At 35.4% G+C, this 19,984-nt stretch overlaps 1 protein-coding gene and 1 long non-coding RNA gene across 8 annotated transcripts in view; both read right to left on the reverse strand.

Annotated features, from left to right (window-relative positions):
- Positions 1 to 6,935: 6,935 nt before the first annotated feature.
- LOC121315865 lies at positions 6,936 to 11,508 on the reverse strand. 5 transcript variants are annotated; one of them, XR_005950335.1, is made up of 7 exons: positions 11,431 to 11,508; positions 10,888 to 10,965; positions 10,183 to 10,286; positions 9,567 to 9,616; positions 8,968 to 9,071; positions 8,408 to 8,551; positions 6,936 to 7,549 (listed from the first exon to the last, which is right to left on the reverse strand). It is a non-coding gene; the product is annotated as an uncharacterized LOC121315865 (long non-coding RNA). The 5 variants fall into 5 exon arrangements; XR_005950332.1 differs by having other exon boundaries at positions 9,408 to 9,616; XR_005950334.1 differs by having other exon boundaries at positions 8,452 to 8,551; positions 8,968 to 9,616.
- A 183-nt stretch (positions 11,509 to 11,691) lies between these two features.
- The window catches only part of LOC121315864 (HBS1-like protein), a 42,943-nt gene continuing 34,650 nt past the window's right edge, over positions 11,692 to 19,984 (reverse strand). The window contains exons 5-7 of one of the 3 annotated variants that reach the window (XM_041250400.1): positions 12,733 to 12,767; positions 12,309 to 12,394; positions 11,692 to 11,777 (exon numbers count right to left, since the gene is read on the reverse strand). In XM_041250400.1, the coding sequence (XP_041106334.1) occupies positions 12,326 to 12,394; positions 12,733 to 12,767 (104 nt within the window). In that variant the 3' untranslated portion in view covers positions 11,692 to 11,777; positions 12,309 to 12,325. Of the gene's footprint in view, positions 11,778 to 12,308; positions 12,395 to 12,732; positions 12,768 to 15,471; positions 16,353 to 19,984 lie in introns of those variants that run through there. The other 2 variants (XM_041250402.1, XM_041250401.1) reach the window with 2 other exon arrangements.

A 19,984-nucleotide genomic window follows, 5' to 3' on the forward strand; every position in this document is an offset into this window, starting at 1 on the left:
ACTACCCTTTTAGCCCTGTTTATTTTCCACTTTAGGTATCAAATTAAATGTATTTGGTCTCCCAAGTTAGGTCCTGATACTCAACACAATTGGCCCTGCCCACCCTTATGGGCATGGAGACGGAACAGATCCCTCACTCCTAGACAGGATGGTCCCTTCCATGACTGGCTAAAAAGGAATACTCAAAAGGCAATGAAGGAAAGCTTACAGTATCATTGATCCCTGATAAATGCATGCAGCACTGAGTTGCCACACTTCTCCGAAAGGAACACTTCTCATGCTTAATAAGGCTCCACCCACTTTTCTATACTAAAATCAGGTGTGATGAGTTGCTGTAAAAGACACTACAAAATTACTTGCAGTCTCAACATTTCTTGAACGAGAGTTAACAAAACCACATGTTGTTTAACGATTTTAACAAAAACAATCTTGGTTCCTCTACCCAACAGCTGTCTACTTTCAGTTTAACCCCTTAAGGACCAGTCATTTGGGACCTGTCATTATTACTCAAGACACAAGTGGGGTTTTTTGTTCAAAGAAGAGCTTATCATCCCATCTTTACAACTGATGATAGATTTACAATCTTTTTAAAATGAATTTACTCATCCTGTCTTAAAGGAACTGTATGCTTTTCATGAGCATACTATTAACACCACTGATCTACAGTTATTTTCTGCCCCTGTAACGATTTTATAACCATTGCATTTTGAAAGACAGTTAAATATCCCTAACTTCTCATGTAGTATTTAACAGTCCCACAGTCCATAACTTGGAAATCATGGGAAATCAGGAACATTGTTCTGTACTAGATTATGCTCACTAAAGTTAAAAAGTTTTGTGGGTTTTTTCCCACCTACAGCATACTGTTCTATTTCCTCTGCTCTCATAAACACATTCAGGTGCTAGAGGTTGGTTAAACTGATATTTAATATAGACACCTGATATATAAAAACAAATGTTTGCAAGTCTTTGCTTTTACACACTGAAACCTTGTACAGCACAAGCTGGGAAGATAGTGGGCCCACTTTTAGCATGATTAACAGCAGTAAATGTATAGAACTATAATTACTGACATGGTAATGCTTTGTGGTAAAGCCAAGAATATCAAGAATTCACTGCTTTTAAATATGTGTACATCATCCATCCCCCAAATAGAGCTTTGGGGATTTATGTGAACAAGCTGGGTCTACTCTGAGCCCTAAAAGCCTCCAAAATTGTTAATCTATGCACTTAAGTAATGGGGCTGTGGTTATACACGAGATGAGTTGAAGAGAAAGTGAAAATGTATTAGAAATCCAAGGTTTAAATGTGTTCCTTAATCAATGTTACTGTCACAACCATGTTGATGTATAGGAATGCATTCACATATCTGCCCCGTGCCTTGAATGTACACTTCTTTTCAATCATGGTGCTTATACTGCAAATATTCTCAAAACCAGTGCGTACCCAAGTATAAGTCCAGGTGTCTTTTTGCATGACTAGCACCTAGCACGAGCACTAATAAATGTCTTACACTTAAATGCCACAAGATGGTAGCATAACAAAGTAAAAAGAGACAACAAGAATAGCTAGCTTTTTACACATTTTTAATAAACAGTCCTCATTTTCTTTTTTTAAAAAACATAATTCAAACAATTTTTTGTGGCAGTGAATGGATTCAGATTTCTGCAGACAATCACTAAATACTTTCGTTACCCTAAACTACAGCAGCACAGTCTTACTGCTTTTATTTTGTTTGTTTCAGAACGTCATCATATGCAAATGAATAATAATTTGATATTTTTATTTAGTAACTTTCAGTACCGTTTTTGCTTAACAGAAGACAGAGAAAGTTATACCGTATTGATAAATGACAACGAGTCTTCCAAAAGTGCTATAGTAACTGCCTGGAAACCACACACTGCAGGTGCTTGAAACTCTTTCACCTTCTATACTGGTTTCCTCCCTAACAAATTCAAATACAGCAAAGTCCCAATATCTTAAGTTGGTTGCGAGATAAGCTGAATGGAATACATTTAAAATACAGCGCCTGCTACAACAGTAAATATAAAACTAGACCCATCATCATGAAAAAGTAAATCCCCAGGATCGACATCCACAGTACGCACATGTTACATATTGGTGCAACACATAGAAGAAAACTCCATATCAACCCGCAATCTGATCTTCTCAAAAACGTGTTCTAAAGAATGTCCTTACCAAGTTTCATCACAATTGGATAAGTGCTTGTCTAAAATGGAATGTAAATTGTAAGCATGAAATACAGACAACAGGTACACAAACAGGGCAACTCCTGTAATGGCCTTGGCAAGTATCATCTCAATTGGAAAGGCTGTTTCCTAAAAAATATGTATAAATGTGTGACACTAAGACAGGAGAGCTTCCAACTACCGCCAGATTCATATTAACTCAATAAATTGTGCTAAAGAATGCCTTTAGCAAGTTTGACCATAATCGCTAGATCAATGTACAACCCTAATGTGATTTATGTGGTACGTACCTAAGAAAGCTTCCAATACATCTCCATTACCGGGATAATGCATCCCCTGAAGATGTTTGTCAAACTGCATATACTGTACACACATAGAGCACTACCTGGACAAATAAACAAACTGAAAGAAGGTGAGTGTTTATTTGTTCGTGTCTCAATATCAGCCTGCACAACAAGTTTATGAACAGTGGTACTTCTTCAACAAAGCTGCTTTAAAAATGGAATGCCGATTGATGTGTGTACAGCCAGGTGGGATGTTCTGGCAGTGAGAAACAGGTTCCAGGTGGTTGAGAATGTCGTGGCAGATTCATGTTCATAAATGCTGTGTTAGCACACGGTGAGGTGAGCTGAGGTAAGATGATGTGCTTGCTGAATTTCCCCTTGTGTTTTTTTTTTGTTTGTTTTAACATACAGACCCCTTTTTATTTAACTTATTTGGGTTAGAATTTGACAGCCAGGGTTAAAAACTCCTTTAGTAAACCTTATAATTGATATCGCAAAGTTGTGGAATTGAGAAATCGTAACTCTTGTGAAATCTTGTATTCCTTTGTCTTTCTTCAACTGATCTATGCAAACAAAAAAAAAACATAAGAGGTATTCAGAATCTTATCCAGCATGTTATGCACAACTTTTTGCTGCCTCCGGGTGTAAACTTCAGGTACTGGATATTTTCTAGTTACAGAATTGAAACCATGAGAATTCAATTATCAAACGGCTATTCTGGACCCAGACTGATCTATGTTTTTGTACTTCAGATAACAGGCCTAAATACACCAGCTCATTGCAAAATCTTCCTGTTACAACAGATGACTCTTTGATACATTACCCCCCCCCCCCCCCCCCCCCCCCCAAGAGCAAACTGTAGTTCTGGTGCTCTGATTTTTAGTAGTGTTCCATTACAATCTTCTCTTTTATGTGTTACATAGCTGAGGGGAGGAGGTGTGCTTTCCCCATTACCCCTATTGAAACAATTGGTGAAAGTTTGTGAACATCTTTTACATACACACACACATTATATATATATATATATATATATATATATATATATATATATATATATATATATATATATATATATATATATATATATATATATATATAAAACTAAAAATCTGTAAAAGTGGAAGCTGGCTCCTCGTGTGATCAGAGGACGCCCACTGAGCCTGCGGTCAGAGTAATAATGCAGACTAGAAAATCCTGCAAATCTGTACTAACTTAATCCTGATTGCAGCGTATCAAATAGATGATCCCGCTAATTGGTTTAACTGATCGGAACAAGTGGAACAAGTTAGAGCGACAGTGGAGACTAACCTAAAGCTATGGTCAAAAGTTTTGCATCACCCTATAGAATTAATGCATAAAGTCGAATGAAACCTGCTGAATAATGCTATGATAATATATTAAATTATATAAAGCGTTGTAGTTTTCATATACTTAAAAAACTGACAAATTAAAAAAATTGACATTTTGAAATCTAACATGAAGAAACTATTATGGCTTCTGGTAGACTTTTTCAGTATCATTTTGTAGTTTATCTGATTGCATGATGTTAAACTATATAGTTTTTTTTTTTTTTTAGTGATGTCTCAATCCTAAAATTCTAGGCGATGCAAAACATTTGGCCGTATAAAGCCTTCTTTGCAAATCCGATACGTGGATATCGGTGTCAGATAAATATATAAAGGGAGCCCTGTACAAAAAGAAAGACACATTTTTATTACAGCAAACATATTTAAGTAAAAATAAATGCCGTGTCTTTTAAGTGCACATTTCAAAGTGGCAGATCATACTTGTATTTAAGCTGTCGACACTGCTGCACAGGCACAGCAAAGTTTAATTTGCATGATAATGGGACTGTTAGTTGTTATAGTTAAAGCATATGAACTGAAGTAGTAGTGTTGAACTGAAAATGGTATCAAAGGTACATGATAAAAAAAAAAGTATTTTAAATGTAGGGCCTATATATATATATATATATATATATATATATATATATATATATATATATATATATATATAATATATATAGACTGTGCAAGACTATCCTCACAGATCTGACTGCCCGAACATGACGGACATAAGAAATGTACAGAATAAAGTTTTCAGATGTACTAGTCATTTCAGAGGAAAAATGCATCTGTCTCTACCAAAAAATGTAAGCCGTAACTAATGCTTAGGAGGAGCAAGCATACTAAATGAATCTAGCTGAACAGGATAATCACAAATTTGATTTGGGACACTGCAATCGGATCTTGTTTAGTCTGATTTAGCAGATGATCCACCTGTGAAGATTAACTTCTGGTACGCTGCAATCGGGATTAGAAGCTGTACTAACTTTAGTCCAATCAAGTGGACTAAACCGGCTTAATCCACTAGTTGGATAAATCAAGTGGTATGCTACAATTGACCCAATGTTAGGAGAATGGCATCTATTATGGAATAGTAAATACTGTACTAAGTAAAATGGAGATGTGGAAGAGGTCTGTATTATTGATGTCCAATGGCCAGTGAACATCTACCGGCAATCAAGTTTCCTTTTGCATTGCTGTCAAAATACAATAGCTTTTCTGGATGGCGCTGGCTTACACAGCTGTGCTTTTACTTTGCTGATTCACCTGAGTTACACACTGTTTATGGAGACAGATAATCTGGCAATTTAAGAGCTGCTCCTGAAATAAGATTACAGATAAAGTAAGAGAGTGTTTGAGTAATAATAACAAGCACAGTTCGGAAGGTTTGCCAACACCAGACTAGGTAAGAGAACTGTTAAAAGCTGAAATGCAATTTGAAGCTTCTCATTCTTTTAGATTTGGTTCTTTGTTACCAAGCAATGTGAGAACACTCCCACTAGATGACTTCTCCTCTATCTTTATTAAGGTCACTACTCATATAATTTAGTATAATTTGCATAAGGGGCCCAAACTGCATTGCTTGTTAAGAGGGGAGCTCCCTTGTTCTAGATGACAATCACCGTATCACCTATTTTTCATTATTGTACCAAGATTACTGAGATAATGAACATTCACATTAAAATGGAAACCAAACAAGAACATTTAAACAGGCAATATTCCTCTGGAGATGCAGGTTGGGGAAAAAAAAAAAAAGATTGTTTGATTTAAACCAGGGCTGTCCAACTGATGGCTCTTAAGCCACATATAGCTCACCAAAGCAACTCTTATGATTGAAAAGACTACAGGGGAATCAACAGACTTTTGTATAAGCAAGCAGAGTTAAAATGCAGAAAAAAAAATGACGCTTTGTTTAAACATTTGTCTACTTGACAGTTTCTTAATAGTTTTAACTTAGAATTCTGTTGAGCTTTTTGTATATTAAGCTTCTTTAAGGCCTATTTAAATGAAGCATGTTCTGCAGGTGTTCAAAGTATTCTATGGTAGACTGAAACTTGTTGATGCACTGTACATGTTTTTCTGTTTTTAACTAAGTGCTCTCAGAACTATTTTGAGAATGGCTTTATGAGTGATGTGTTTCAACACCTTCATATATCCATTGTGTGGTAAGATGTCAGCTATGCTTCCTAAACCCTTATTGTTTTTAATCTTTTCTCATTCATTTAGTCTTCGAGTACATTGCCAAAACTCAATCACATTAAATAAGTATAAGTAAGTCTAACCTGGGATTAAAACTCAAACTACAGTGCTGCTTACTGAAAATTATTTACCTAAGAAAATATACCCTGAATGTAGCCTGAAAGTTAAACTTTACACAACATTGCACAACGTTTTAAATACCCTTCCCACTAGATAAAATGTTAGATCTAAGGATTAGCAACCATGAGTCATGCACTGTTTTAATGTGCAATCCTAAGGAAATGTGAATTGGCTCCATGTACATCATTCACATACTCTGTATGATTAAGAATGCAAACAGGTTAGTTAAATTATCAAAGGCAGCATAATGGAAGTATAGTGGAAGCAGAATGGAAGCAGAGTGGAAGCTGGGTTCTGCTGCTTGAGGGTGTGATTCTTCAAGGCCAATATTCCATTTGCAGTACCCTGTAGTTTTTATACAGTATAAAATATGCAGGACTAAGCTGAACATCATGTATTAGTATTACAGGAATGCTTCGGGTGGCTCTGAACACTTTATCCCTTTGATTTAAATATTGAATGTTATATAAACAAATTTACTGTAATTCTAGAATCAATCATGATTCAAAATTGTGAGGTAGACAATACCATAACCATTAAAAAAAAACAGCAGGTTCTTACTGGAAAGTAAACAAGGCATTTCATGTTATTAACAAGGTAACCAAAAAAGGTTTATTTATGGCCTAACCCATGGATTTCAAAAAGCATGTTTATGCCTAAACCAGGATATATATTTTATTATAATAATAATAATAATAATAATAATAATAATAATAATAATAATAATAATAATAATAATAATAATAATAATAATAACATTATTAGTATTAGTTATCATTTTTCTGCATTTATAGCATTACAGTTTTTCACATCTTCTCCCAAAGTATATGGACATTGTGTACTTGCCATTTCCATTTTTGGCTCCTGTATACACGCATACACTTTCCTCAAACAGTTTCTTACTTTAGAAATGACCTTGGAAGTACAGTCAGATTACCAGTTAAATACACATTATGCAACCTTGGATTCAGGTAGTAAATTTCTACTTAGATCTGGGACACTGTCTCTCAGTGTTCAGTCAGTCGCTTTACTTTCACAGTGCTGGGTTAATTCAATGTTACACAATTTAACCATTGCAGTCCTGTTTCTGTGTTTAAGGGATCCTTGCAAACAATTGTTTTGCTTTTCAAGTGCACAGTTTGGCCAGAGAGAGCGTTGAACACTTCAGCATTGAGGTCACACTGGTTTTAATATGCAGTCAGTTGCAAATCCACAGAGGATCGATGTTAGATAATTTCATAAAGGATGAAATCACATTCAGTTGAAGTCCATTTTGAAAAAAAACTGAACAAGTGCACTTTTGTTTTGCTGACTGGAGCTCTTAGATGATTAAAGACGAGAGGTTCCCTCTCACAGAGCTGGGCTGACAAAAGTCACATCATTCTTTGATCTAGGGGAATAAAATGGCTTCTTAGTCATTTCAGTTAAAGAAGGGTTAAAAATACTGCACACAGTACTTTTGCTTTTTTGCAAACACACTCACTCAATAGTAGGAGATACATACTCAGTTACAGTTTAAAAAGTCCCTTTACCATAATCAAACATTTTCATATTGAGATACAGTACATTAGTAATACATAGCTTTTTTATTATTATGAAAAGAAAATTGCTTTTGAAATTTCTCAGTTCCCAAAGGTTCTGTATACATTTTTGAAAATCCATCATGTTTACCTGTTCACTTCTCTTTTGACAGTTCTACACTGCAGACGTCATTTGTTTAGGGACTCAAAAAAAAAAAAAAAAGGCTGTAGTGCAATGTCATTCAAAGCTAGGCAAAAGAAGACAAATATTTTTGCCAAATAAAACTTGCTCACATTATAAAAATACAATATAACAATGAACAAGCTTTGGAGAAATCACAGCAACATTTTTAAGCGAGTTCCATTTCAAATGATTTGTACCTTCACTCAAACATTTATCTGCAATGCAATTACCGGCATTAACCTTTTTTTTTTAATTTTTTTTTTTTACCTTAAAGGCAGGTTTTAGTTTCCACACAACTATCCAAAGGGTTTATTTTCCATGTACGGAAATTATTCTAGCACTGTACATTTTCTATACCGGTTTTATACCGTGAGACTAATTTTGTTTGTCTCTGAAGAATTTGCCTGTGCAAGTGCTTAAAGGGCATTCCAATGCTGACTTATGTTTGCTATTTATTATATCTGATAAAATTCACCTTTGTTCACCAGAAGGATCACAATTTAAGTATACAGAAATGGCAACCATGAAACCTGAAAGACACTACCTCTGTGACAATGCCTGCAGCTATAGTGGAGCCGGCACACGTACAATAAAGCATCCTAGGTCTTTGAAGTCTTTGTAGAGTTCGAGAGAAACCGGTCTCTGGGTCTGTAGTTCCACCAGTGCATTCTGACCTTTAGTCAAGCACCTAGAATTCACAAGATACTTTACTTTTATTACCTTTCAAAAAATGAACATCCATTCAAGACACGATACATTTAAAAGGAAAATACATAAACAATTATTTTGGTTTATACGTGAGCCTTAAGAAACTGAATAATAATTTTTAAAAACATATACTTAACAGTAAAATGTGCTAATGATGGTTACATACAGCTCTTGAGGGAATTTCAGTTTTTTCAATTCAGTCAGAAATAAAAATGCAACTGTAGGCTACATAAATAGTGAACGTTTGGTTTGGTAATGCAACAGGACCAAAAATTGGTTTATTGAAATAGAAAAATAAAGGTTTAGCTTCAGGTTACACATTTTTTGGTAACATAAATAATTAAAAAAAAAAAACAAATAAAAGAAAATATGTTGAGGATTTAATCCCAAACTTACAGGAAATTCTTCTGTTATTGGAACTTCAAAACTGAACAGGAGGATCCTGGCATGGAATTGGGTGCATGCTTTAATTGGTTCCTTTGGATCACCTAACACACACCCTACAATGAAAACAGAAAAGGGATGTATTAGTTTGAAACGCATAGCGCTTTATTGGATTAACTGGTAACATATTACTTCACTGGAATCAGATAATGGTTTGTTTATTAATGAGTTAATTAGTTCATATTTAGACAGGGTACTTTATAAAAGTGAAATTTATAGGGGAGAATCTGGCATCAATGTTAATTTGCTTTTTGTTCAGCCAACACAGCATTATCTTTCATTTTCATATTTCCTTTAGGGAACAGCCAGTGATACTCTGGATTTAAAAATAGCTCATCAAATAACAAAATGCTCAAGACATAAAGATAAACAGAACACCAGGGAGGGACAACCTGAGCTGGAAATGAAGACTTCAAGGTGTTAAGGTGAGACATTAACTTCAGGATATGCAATGTCATGCCGTTTCTTGACAACAAGTAACTAGGTCTGATGAAATGAGTGTGCACCAGCTTGATTTCAATGATACCCATGCCAGTCACTGTGAGACTAACGTGATCTCCGGCTCCTGCCCAGTCTTTTGGCTCGTCATGCAACGTGGTAGCTGGAAATGAGTCAGAACAAGAACTGCTTGGTCACCGAATTCAGTTTTCAGGTAAAGATAGTAGCAGTTGTATACCTGCCTGAGCTTGCTCTGACTCATAACATTTCACTATGAACAGGCATAAACTAAATACATGCAGCCAACATATGCAAAACTGCGCCCTCAAATAACCAAAAGAGGGCACACTATTGTACAGTAACAGCAGTTACTAAAATAACTGAAGAGAAGCAGCAACACACTGTCAAAAAATGAAGACTGCATAACTCTACACAAAATCTATTATATAGCATTGGCTGGATGAGTTGCATTTTCATTAAAAGTTATTCAGGTTTGTAGCAATCTAGTTTTACAACCAGTAACTTGCATCATGGTATACAAGGCACGTTATAAAAACACATTAGGTCATTAGAGATTTACAATTGAATCCCATTCCATCAAACAATTAAAGTCAAGGAATCAAGAGCTTGTCTGTTGAAAGGGAATAGAGATTAATACAAATGTAACCAATTAATTTCTGTTACTTAAGTAACACAAGGGAATATAAATTTCAAATTTAACAGGAGTACCTTTAATAATACAGGATTCATTCGGGGGCATTGCTAATATTGTGTCCCCTGTCTGTACACAACCTGCTTCATTCTTCTCAGTCACACAGAACCCGATCCTTGATCTGTAAAAAAATTGACAGGTTTGTCACCGTGGAAGATACCTAAACAAGTACTGTACTACCAATATACTCCATCCTGAAAGAGGAGAGTGGGAGTCTTATCACACACCTTTAAAAAATGTCAGAAACACACAGTCTAAAAGGTTTGTCCACTGGCCTTCATGGTGACTTAAAGGCATCTCAAAAAAAATAAAATAATAATAATAATAATAATACGGTTAACATATGGTACCAAAGAGACAACAAAAAAAAAATCAATTTGATCTATTACACCACACCTTAATTTGAAAAGCACTACTGCAATCTAATTAATTATGTAGAGTGCAGAAAATCAGCAGGCCACCTCTGTTCTTGTTGTTAAGTGCCAAAATAAAGCAACAGATGTTACCAAGCTACTGATTCCTGGAGGCTGCCAGTGGGATTTCAACCACGCTCGTATGGCTCTAAACTACAGTCTTTAAAGTGGTTAAAGGATCCTGTTACAAAATAAAATACTTAAAATACTTTGTATCTGGTCACTATTGTATAATCTAAAGTTATGCATTCATAATGCCACACAAAGAGATGTGCACCAATCTGTTCCAGAAGACAAGGTCCTTCATACCATGCAGTGAGCTCGTGCTCTTTACTCTTAGTTGTCAAGTTTTCACCAGAGAGCCCACTAGTAGGAGACATCAGAATCCTACAGGGAAAACAGAAATACATGCATACTAAGGTATTGCATAAATCAGCTGTGGATAGTTAGCCAACCTGTTATAAACATTCTTATGCAAATACAAGTGTGATGGTTATGTACCAGCAGCATAAAAGGCTATAAAACATGGGTATGTATATTAAACATTTCTAACTTCTAATCTTATTAAGGCATCACACTCGTTAACCTTATTTTTGGATCACTACACCATCATCAGTAAAACACATGTAACTACATATATATATATATATATATATATATATATATATATATATATATATATATATATATATATATATATATATATATATAATTTTGTATATATACATTGTTAATTATTGTAAGATCCTTTATGATTTTGTCCATTTCTAATTTAAATAGGCAAACAGTGAAATGGAATGGAGGAACAGCAAAAATAGAGTATAGAATATGCTTCTAAGCTGTGGCTCTTACCTTGAACACAGCTTGCTTCAAGAACTGACCACGTTTAGTGGAAATTTCCTTAAACCTGTGCTGTTGCCAGTTTACCTGTGAACCAGACTTGTTATTAACCCTGGGAAAATACACAGTAGTGGGCAAATGGTGTACATTTTCTCACAAGCGATAGGAAACTGTGGCGCACTCTGAAGTGCAGAGATAAGTCTTCAGGTTACCTGATCCATTTTGTTGACAGAGATTGCCAGCTGGGCGACGCCGAGAGACCGAACCAGCAGCCCGTACTCTCTCATCTGCCCGCCTGTGTCGAAACCTGCCTCGAACTCCCCGTGGCTGGCATCGACCACAGGTACTGCCACATCAGCCTGCCGGAGAAAAAAAACAACACCCTGACAGCACCTGCAGAGGGCATCCTCAAACACCTGCCAATGATATAGAGGGAACCACAACTGTTGGCTAGGTGGGCACCTTCATATGAAGATTCACATTTCATAATCAAAAGAAGCATACTGCTTATTTCAATGAGTCCTATATAATTGTGTGGCAATATCTTTGGCAAAAGAAGAAAAATGTGGAATGTCATTCCACTCCTCATGCAACAGTTCTTATTTAAAGGCTCAAAACATTAATTAATCTGTATGCATTTATTACCATAATTCATAGAAATTAAGAAACATGGTATAAATGCCTAGTGATACACCCTTACGGTAATGTATTAGTAATTTAAGATTGTGGTGACATGTTTACGCTTGTGGTGTCTTTGTGTACGTGACCATTAAGTAGCCATGTTGTTGAAAACTATTAATCCTCCCACCACAAAAGAAATCCCCCAGCGTGTTCAAATCCACCATGTTCAAATACTATCTTATGATCTGCCCGCAGGAAATCTTGTGTACCTGAGCAGCCTCAGTGATCATGTTGGGTATTGATGATCAGGTTCATTACTTTTGTCTTGGTCATTCCAACATCCATTGTCACACTCCTATGATAACAAAACAAGAAATCAATAATGCACACAAAATACAATTGCACAGTAATGTTTTTGGGCTATGTTCAACAAATACAAAGCTGCAATGTTCACCAATGTTAAATGCATGCTTAGTTTCACGATCAACAATTTTGCACTGGTTATTTGGTCCAGCTAATAACTTATTTCTATTTGCAGTGTCTAAACTAAACCAGTGTTCATCTTGCACAGCAGCTGCTGTGGTTCTGTGAGTGGTGTTGTAAGTGCACAGGAAAGTAGGGCAGATCTTAAATTAAAGTAAATATAGTACCTGCTTGACACAAAAACCTGTACATTTTAGGATATTCACCCACCTCTATGACTTGCAAAAATCCCTGTATTACAGTCACTAAAAAAAAAAGAAAAAAAGAAAATAAAACAGATGTGTATGGTGGACCAAGTACCTGTCTCTTTCTTCCCAGGTCACATCCAGTACCTGTATGCAAAGGCCTTTCCAGCCGCCTTTGATTCTTGCTCATACAAGTGCACTGTCCTTTTGTTAACATTACCCAACAAGAAAAGAAGATGGCCCATTAAAGTGTTTTTACCCGCATCTACATGACCCACAATTAGATTAAAAATATATCAGGTAACTATAAATGCTTTATACTGTGGCACAACATAAGATAAATACCTACACGTACAAATACAAAATAAATACTCACCAGGGTGAGGCTGGGAACAAAACAGAGTGACTAAATCAGCATTAGACTAAATGAGCAGGGGGTGTCCCTGCTTGTAGCACTGACAGAGATGCACATATCTCCATCAATTTAGCACATTTTAAATATAGATATGTTTCATAATAAACGTGCATATACGAGCAATATTACATGACATACTCTATTTGGTTCACATTACTCACTCTCCAGAATAGCAAATCACCAGCATTAAAAAAATAAAAGTCTGCAAAAAGCAGCATTTTTTACACAATGTAATGTCAGTTGTTTAAGTGTCCCTTTTGTTCTGGTTATGAGTAGCACACTTTAAAAATATTGTTTCAAAACAATTTTGAAAAAAGCTCTTGGAATCTAATCCGTTCCTATGACTTACTGAAGAAAGTAGATGCTGTGTTTATATAAATTTACAGGTATACTAAAGTAAATCCCTTGGTAAGCATTGGAAAAAGACACTAGTTAGGAACAAGATGGTGATCACTAGGAAAAATGATACACCCACAGATTCATGTATTAATACTGAATACACAAAGAGACAGGCAGACATAAAAAAAATATTAACTATAACAGCAAGGTTCAGTAGTGGCTTTCCTCCTTGTCTCTACTCCAGTTCTGCTTTGATGTCGATGTGCGGCTTGGCTTTGTGGATGTTCTGACAGGGGTTGGCACAGTTAGAGGCTCCTCTAAGAGGTTCTGGCTGGGGGGGAAGGTGAAAATGGGAGTGCTGGTGTGGCAATTGCTTCAGAAATTTGACCCCTGTGGGAAGCGCTGCCTAGTACCCCATTCTCTTTGTAACATAGAAAACTTTATTTTTTTTTTAAAATGACAAAATGTCTGACAACATGTATTTATAAACATTATTTAAAAGTGTAAAACTGCCACCAAGAAGCAACACTAAAAAATGCTGAAGATATACAAGGTACAGATTTATCTGAGGTGTTTATACAAATCAATTTAAACCATATTCTGTAAAAGTAAACACATTCATTTTAATGTTACAAAACAAGTTAACTACTCAGAAGGTTAATTTCATGACTCAGAAGTGTTTGTTTGTTACTAGTTAAGTAACATTAAGAGTTACTTTCTTCTCACAAAAAAAGAATATGCAAATTTCATTTTGGTGTAAAGATCTTGTTAAATTTGGCCCAGTCTATCCATGTATTTATAACATTACACAATTATGAAGAAATTGCAAAATTCAGTTACATTTTTAATCTTATATAATAGGTTGTGAAACAATATACATTAATACAGTATCAAATATTCAATTAATACTTTGCAAAATGAAGTGCAAAAAACAAATACATACAAGTCTGTTTCTAAATTCCTTTAGCTCGCTATATTATAAATAAAAGGCTTTTGTAATGTACACGCAATGAGGTACATATTTCTGTTCAATAGTTAATTACTTATTAATGTAAGATACTGTAAAGTTATTTGGTGTTGTAAAATGTGCAGTTATGTTAATATCACTTTCTAGTTTTGAGTCAGCAATATATAATATAAACCGTAAATAACCCTCCTAAGCAAGTAAAAGTTTAGGAAAAAAGTACATTGTAGAAAAGCAACTGAATCAATGCTTTATCATTTCCGGTGATTTACTTCCTTGCAGCCTTTATATACTGTAGGTGACATTTGAGGCCCTAAAGACCAAAGTAACAAAGAAAAAAAAGTCAGACTTCTTAACCACTTCTTCCCACACCACTTGAGCAAAAACAAAAGTGAAACCAGAGAAACCACGGCCAGCTTATTACCTATCCATCTTTAGTCCTTTGCACGCAAAAATGCCCCGACCATTCTGAATTAATACCTTTAAACAGTGTTTAAATCCTGCTCGGTTTCCAAACTCCACCTATAAAAGCTAATGTTTTTAATTTTCTTAGCTAGTTAATTTGTTTAGCTAGTATATGACTTCCAAGCATTTTTGACATAAGTGCATGATCCTGAACAAAGTAATAAAATATATCAAAAAATCTCTTAATATTCGTAAAAAAGATTCAGTTTCTCTAAATGATTAGACCAATAACCCCCCTCCCCCCACGATGCAATTTATCCAGCTGCTAATCTGCACTGTGTAGCCTGTTGCTGACCAAAGAAAATGGAGGCAACTATTTCAATTAGTTATACTTGGGGCTTGAACTTTTCGGTTTTTATTTTCCAAATCTCTACCTCCCTTTAAATGCTAATTATAAGTTGTTAAGCTGTCAACGCATCCAATTAAAGAGGAAGGTACTAATTGAAAACTGGGTTTAAGATTATTTTTTGCTTGGCTACAAATCAAGGAGAGTTTCAATGATGGACCTGCTATCAGTGTACACTCTGTACTGGGGATTTTATGCTGAAAAGAAAATCTGGCAGGACAACTCTGTTAAACGAGTGAAAACAACAAAAGCACAACGATAAACTAGGAAACTGCAAGAATGAAATGCAATTAGAATCAGCGATGAGCAATTAACGTCATTTGTCATGTCTGTTTGAAACAAAAATTAAGCTAAACAGAAATCAGGCTCAATCAAGTGACTTTTTTTTTTTTTTTTTTTAATTAACAGCTTTTTCTGAGTTTAATTAGGAAACAGAATTGGCTCAAAATAATTAAAATGGACATCATGTGATCAAAAATAAAAACCGAAAAATTCAAGCCCTACTTATAAATAATTTGGTTACATACATGGTGAATATGTCTAGTTCAAGTTCAGCTGGTGGACAAATTCAGTTTAAACTGTCTGTGGAAAACAGCTTAAAACTACAATATCTTCCTTTTCCTTCCACCAAGGGGCGATACCTGGTTATATAAGATTAAAATAAGATTAAACCAGTAAAATAAGATTAATCTGACCAAACAAAGGAAATACATCTTGTGTTACATTTCTGCACACACATTTCTCAGCTGTATCATCTAATTTACCAGGTTTGGTTTTTAGATTTATAGTTATAAATCTAAAAAAATATATAGGTCTGAACTGTATCAATATACGACTGAAAGATACATAACAGACGGTAACCAAACATCATGAAAATGAGGCAGCCATTTACTTTCTTTTATAAATCATTAGACTTCAAATACTCAAATATGTTTTTGTTGAACTCTCGCATATACATAAACTGAAGTTCAAATCTTTTTTTCTTTTTTTTTTTTTTTAAAAACATCTTGTTACCTTTTTAAAATTCCCTCTGCAGCCTACGTCCATACAATTTGTTTTCCAATCTCTGACATCCAACACGCTATGAAGATTGTGCCTTGTAATACTTGGAGGAACCTGGAATGATAATCATGTTCTGTAAGAGGTGGCTTAGCTATAGGGGCTCAGCAAGGCATCCTACTTATTAAACATTAACCAAGGTCAAGTGTACCTGCAACGTGGACATGTTAACTGTTAACTTCCAAGCACTGCCTACATTGACATATAAACTTCCAAAAATATAAAATAAAACTGCTATTTTAATAAGATCTAAAGTAGCAATTCAGGCACCTGATGGAGGAAGTATATAGAAGCCTGGGGAATCCCCAGCTCACTGAACTGTTCCTTACTGTAAAGTAGTCGTTATAGAAATGTCTTTCTATTTTCACCAGAACATTTACAGGGTTAATGCTGCTTCCTGTGTGTGCAAATTAAACCAAAACAAAACAAAGAGCAAGACCCTCAGCGCACAGACTACTCAGTAGAAAGAAAGGTTAAGACTTGCAAAAATTCACATTCCACCTAGCTTTCATAAGAAACATGGAAAGGTTTTTTCAAAATAATGGTGGCAATAAAAGACATGTGCTACGTAAAGGCTCTGTAAGCATCTCTTTCTTTTTCAGAAGCTTCTTTTTTCCTTATGGAGAGCATTTGCAGAACAATGGGATAAAAACTTCAGTTTTAGGTTAGGTCTGGAACTATAACTATCTTGCTCTTCCTATAAAATAAGTGACAAATATTATCACTGAATCATTCAATAAAAAGACTTTTGGGAGCAATAGGTTGTTTCTGATTAAACTGCTTTAAAATTGGGATGCAAACATCAAGTTTTTGGTCCATTAACACAGATCTCCCTGAATACAACCTACCATACACAGATGGCAGTCTTCAGGTACTGAGCAGATGAAACTAATCTGTTGAGAAAAATGGTAAGACATCGCCAGCAAAGGACAGTCTATGAAAAGATGTCTAGAAGCTAAAATAAATGCAAGGAGGTCATAAAGTGTATTAAATACACTCTTTTGATCAAGATTATGTTGGACAAAATGTGAACAAAAATTGTATTGCTGTTGAAAGTTTTGCCAATGAAAGTGAATTAAGTATTTTAACCTGGAGATAACTAATAGTTGTTTATCTGAAACCATAGGGCGTCTGTACATATGGGCACATACAGTAAGATTTTCCCCTTAGAAACAGCTGCAAGACATACTTCTCCTTACACTTGTCATTACAGATGCATATCAAGAAGCTTCAAAAGCCGCCTTTGCAAACTGCTTTGCAGAACCATCGTCATAATGGCACCTTGACTCATAGTTTGTGAAAAGGTGTTGCTGTCTGACCTAAAAGGTAGTCTACAGAGCAAAGGGTTAAATTTGCAACATGTACTGACTGTTACTCTTCTAAAATATACAAGAAAAAGAACACTACAGTAATTGGTATACAAGTTTGTCAGAAAATGTATTTTTACTTGCCTGCAAAAACATACAGCGAGCCTATGAAATGACTAATTATTTCCTTTGTTCTTTTTTAGCTATTCAATTATAAAAAGTATATTATGAATGTACTAACAATTACTGCTTATTTGTATCATACATTCCCTATAATCACTATTATAAAAAAGTAGATGCCCATGACTTCTGATTCAAGGTTTTCAAAATAAGCCGACGACCAGTGCAATCAACCATCTAATAATATATTTGTGCCGGCTACTTTATTAAAAATATATTAAGATTATTTTCTGGTATTACTATTGTCAATTTTGTGTTGTATTATAGTACTGTAAGGCGATAAATAGTACATAATAGCACCATATAATAAGCGTATTCCTTTTGTTGTGAGATCGTAAAAATATGTACCCAGGTGCTAGTCAGAGATATTGGGGGTTCATGTATAGAGGCTGTACGCCTTTAAAGAAAGAAAGAAAGAAAGAGATACGGTAATCCCAGTTTCTTGCAACAGTTGTGATTCTGACCAATTTTTTTGCAGAGGTGTAATAATTTATAGAAATGCTTCTGCAAGTAAAAAATAACTACACTCCAAACTTGCAATGAACTAGAAATCACCCTATTAAGAACCGTGATGTTTCACCTCGCAGTCGAATTTAGAACCACTAATATGCAGTTATCAAACATACAAATTAAATAACAGAAAGAGTAACGTACATTACCTGATGTTTCGCTCCCCAAGTCCATTGTCCTGTTTATCATTACAAACTTGTTGAGTACTTCTAAGTCTTGGTTTTACACCAGCTGTTTAAAGCATGATTCACTTGGGACTAAAAAAACAGGTGTCCTCAAAGTTGGTCAAAAGCAGAGGACATCTAGTAGCCTCCTAGACGTGGATTAATTTTCATCAAGAAAAGTTGGTAAATTCTAAATGAAATGCGATGTTGTGGCCAGAGAAGGAGCTTTTGTGCATGATTTGTAAACATTTCATCCTTTCAGCGATGTGTATTCCCATACATATCTTCAAATGCACTGTTAAAAGCATTACGCCAATTATGTTTTGTATGGCCAATCGTTGTGTTTTACTGAACTGTAGAATCGTACCAATTTGAATATTCTATTATGGTTTATTGCGAAGGCTGGTATTGCTTTGAGGTGAATACCACGGAAATGCTCTATTAGTTGTAACATCACACTGACATGGTCGATTCACCCAGGAGTAAAGACACAGGACGTCCGAGTTTGGCATTTTACAGAAGGTCCCAATGTCCTGTAAAATAATCAGAGGACCTCTGAGAAAATGTATCTGGCATAAAAAGAAATGGACAGTTTATACAGGACTAAATTTCACCGACGTGGGTGCAAAATTTGACATACAGTATAGTCGGGTGCTACCAGGATGCATTTTTCTGACGTTACACGGGCAGTGAAACAAACAGCACACAGATCAGAACTTACATTGGTTGGGCCAGTGGGTCGGGGGGTTTACAGTGTCGCAGGTGGCTGACATTTTTTTCTCTCCTGTGACTAAATTGTCACGTTACTTGAGTGGGGGGCAAAATTTGCCATGACAAAGCACATTCACTTGGATTTTCAAGCTCCTGTTGAAAGATCCTCAAACCTAACATCCTGCGAGTCCTGAATCACACATCAGCTCAGTACTGTATTGGATTGTTTACATCATGTGGATGGTCGTTGTCCCCAGAATGGGGACAAAGTAGAATGTACAGATCAGTACATTTTAAATAAGACAATAGAAATAATTTAAGCAACTTGTGTATGTCAAAGAAAATAGTAAAGGAAGGTTGGCGTTTCTTAAGTGTTTCACTTAAAACCGGACATTACAGCATCTGGGCTTGCAACATTGCTTACTGTCTGAAGTTTAAAAATGATTTAATCTCGTTGCAGATTCCCTAGTTAGATGATTAGCTGATAATATCTCTTCAGCCAAAGGAGCAAGCACAATAACTTAAGACGTTACCATAATAAAAAATAGTAATGTAGCATGAGTTTAAAGCAGGGTCAGATGTTGCAGTGAAAAGTTTATTTCTCAAACTGACCAGAAAGATGAAAAGATACCACATAGAAATACTTGGGTCTGTGTGACAGAGAAAGAATAAATCTTGGTTATAAATCTCCCTCCCGACCTGTGAGGACGCTGTGCAAAGCGAATAGTGTGCCCCAGACTGGATGGTCTGACAATACATTCCAGGGAAAGGTGGAAGTCGGCCACCTAGAAAGGGGGCGGAGCCACCGTACAACAAG

Source organism: Polyodon spathula, chromosome 5, assembly GCF_017654505.1.
Source record: "Polyodon spathula isolate WHYD16114869_AA chromosome 5, ASM1765450v1, whole genome shotgun sequence".
NCBI lineage: Eukaryota > Metazoa > Chordata > Actinopteri > Acipenseriformes > Polyodontidae > Polyodon > Polyodon spathula.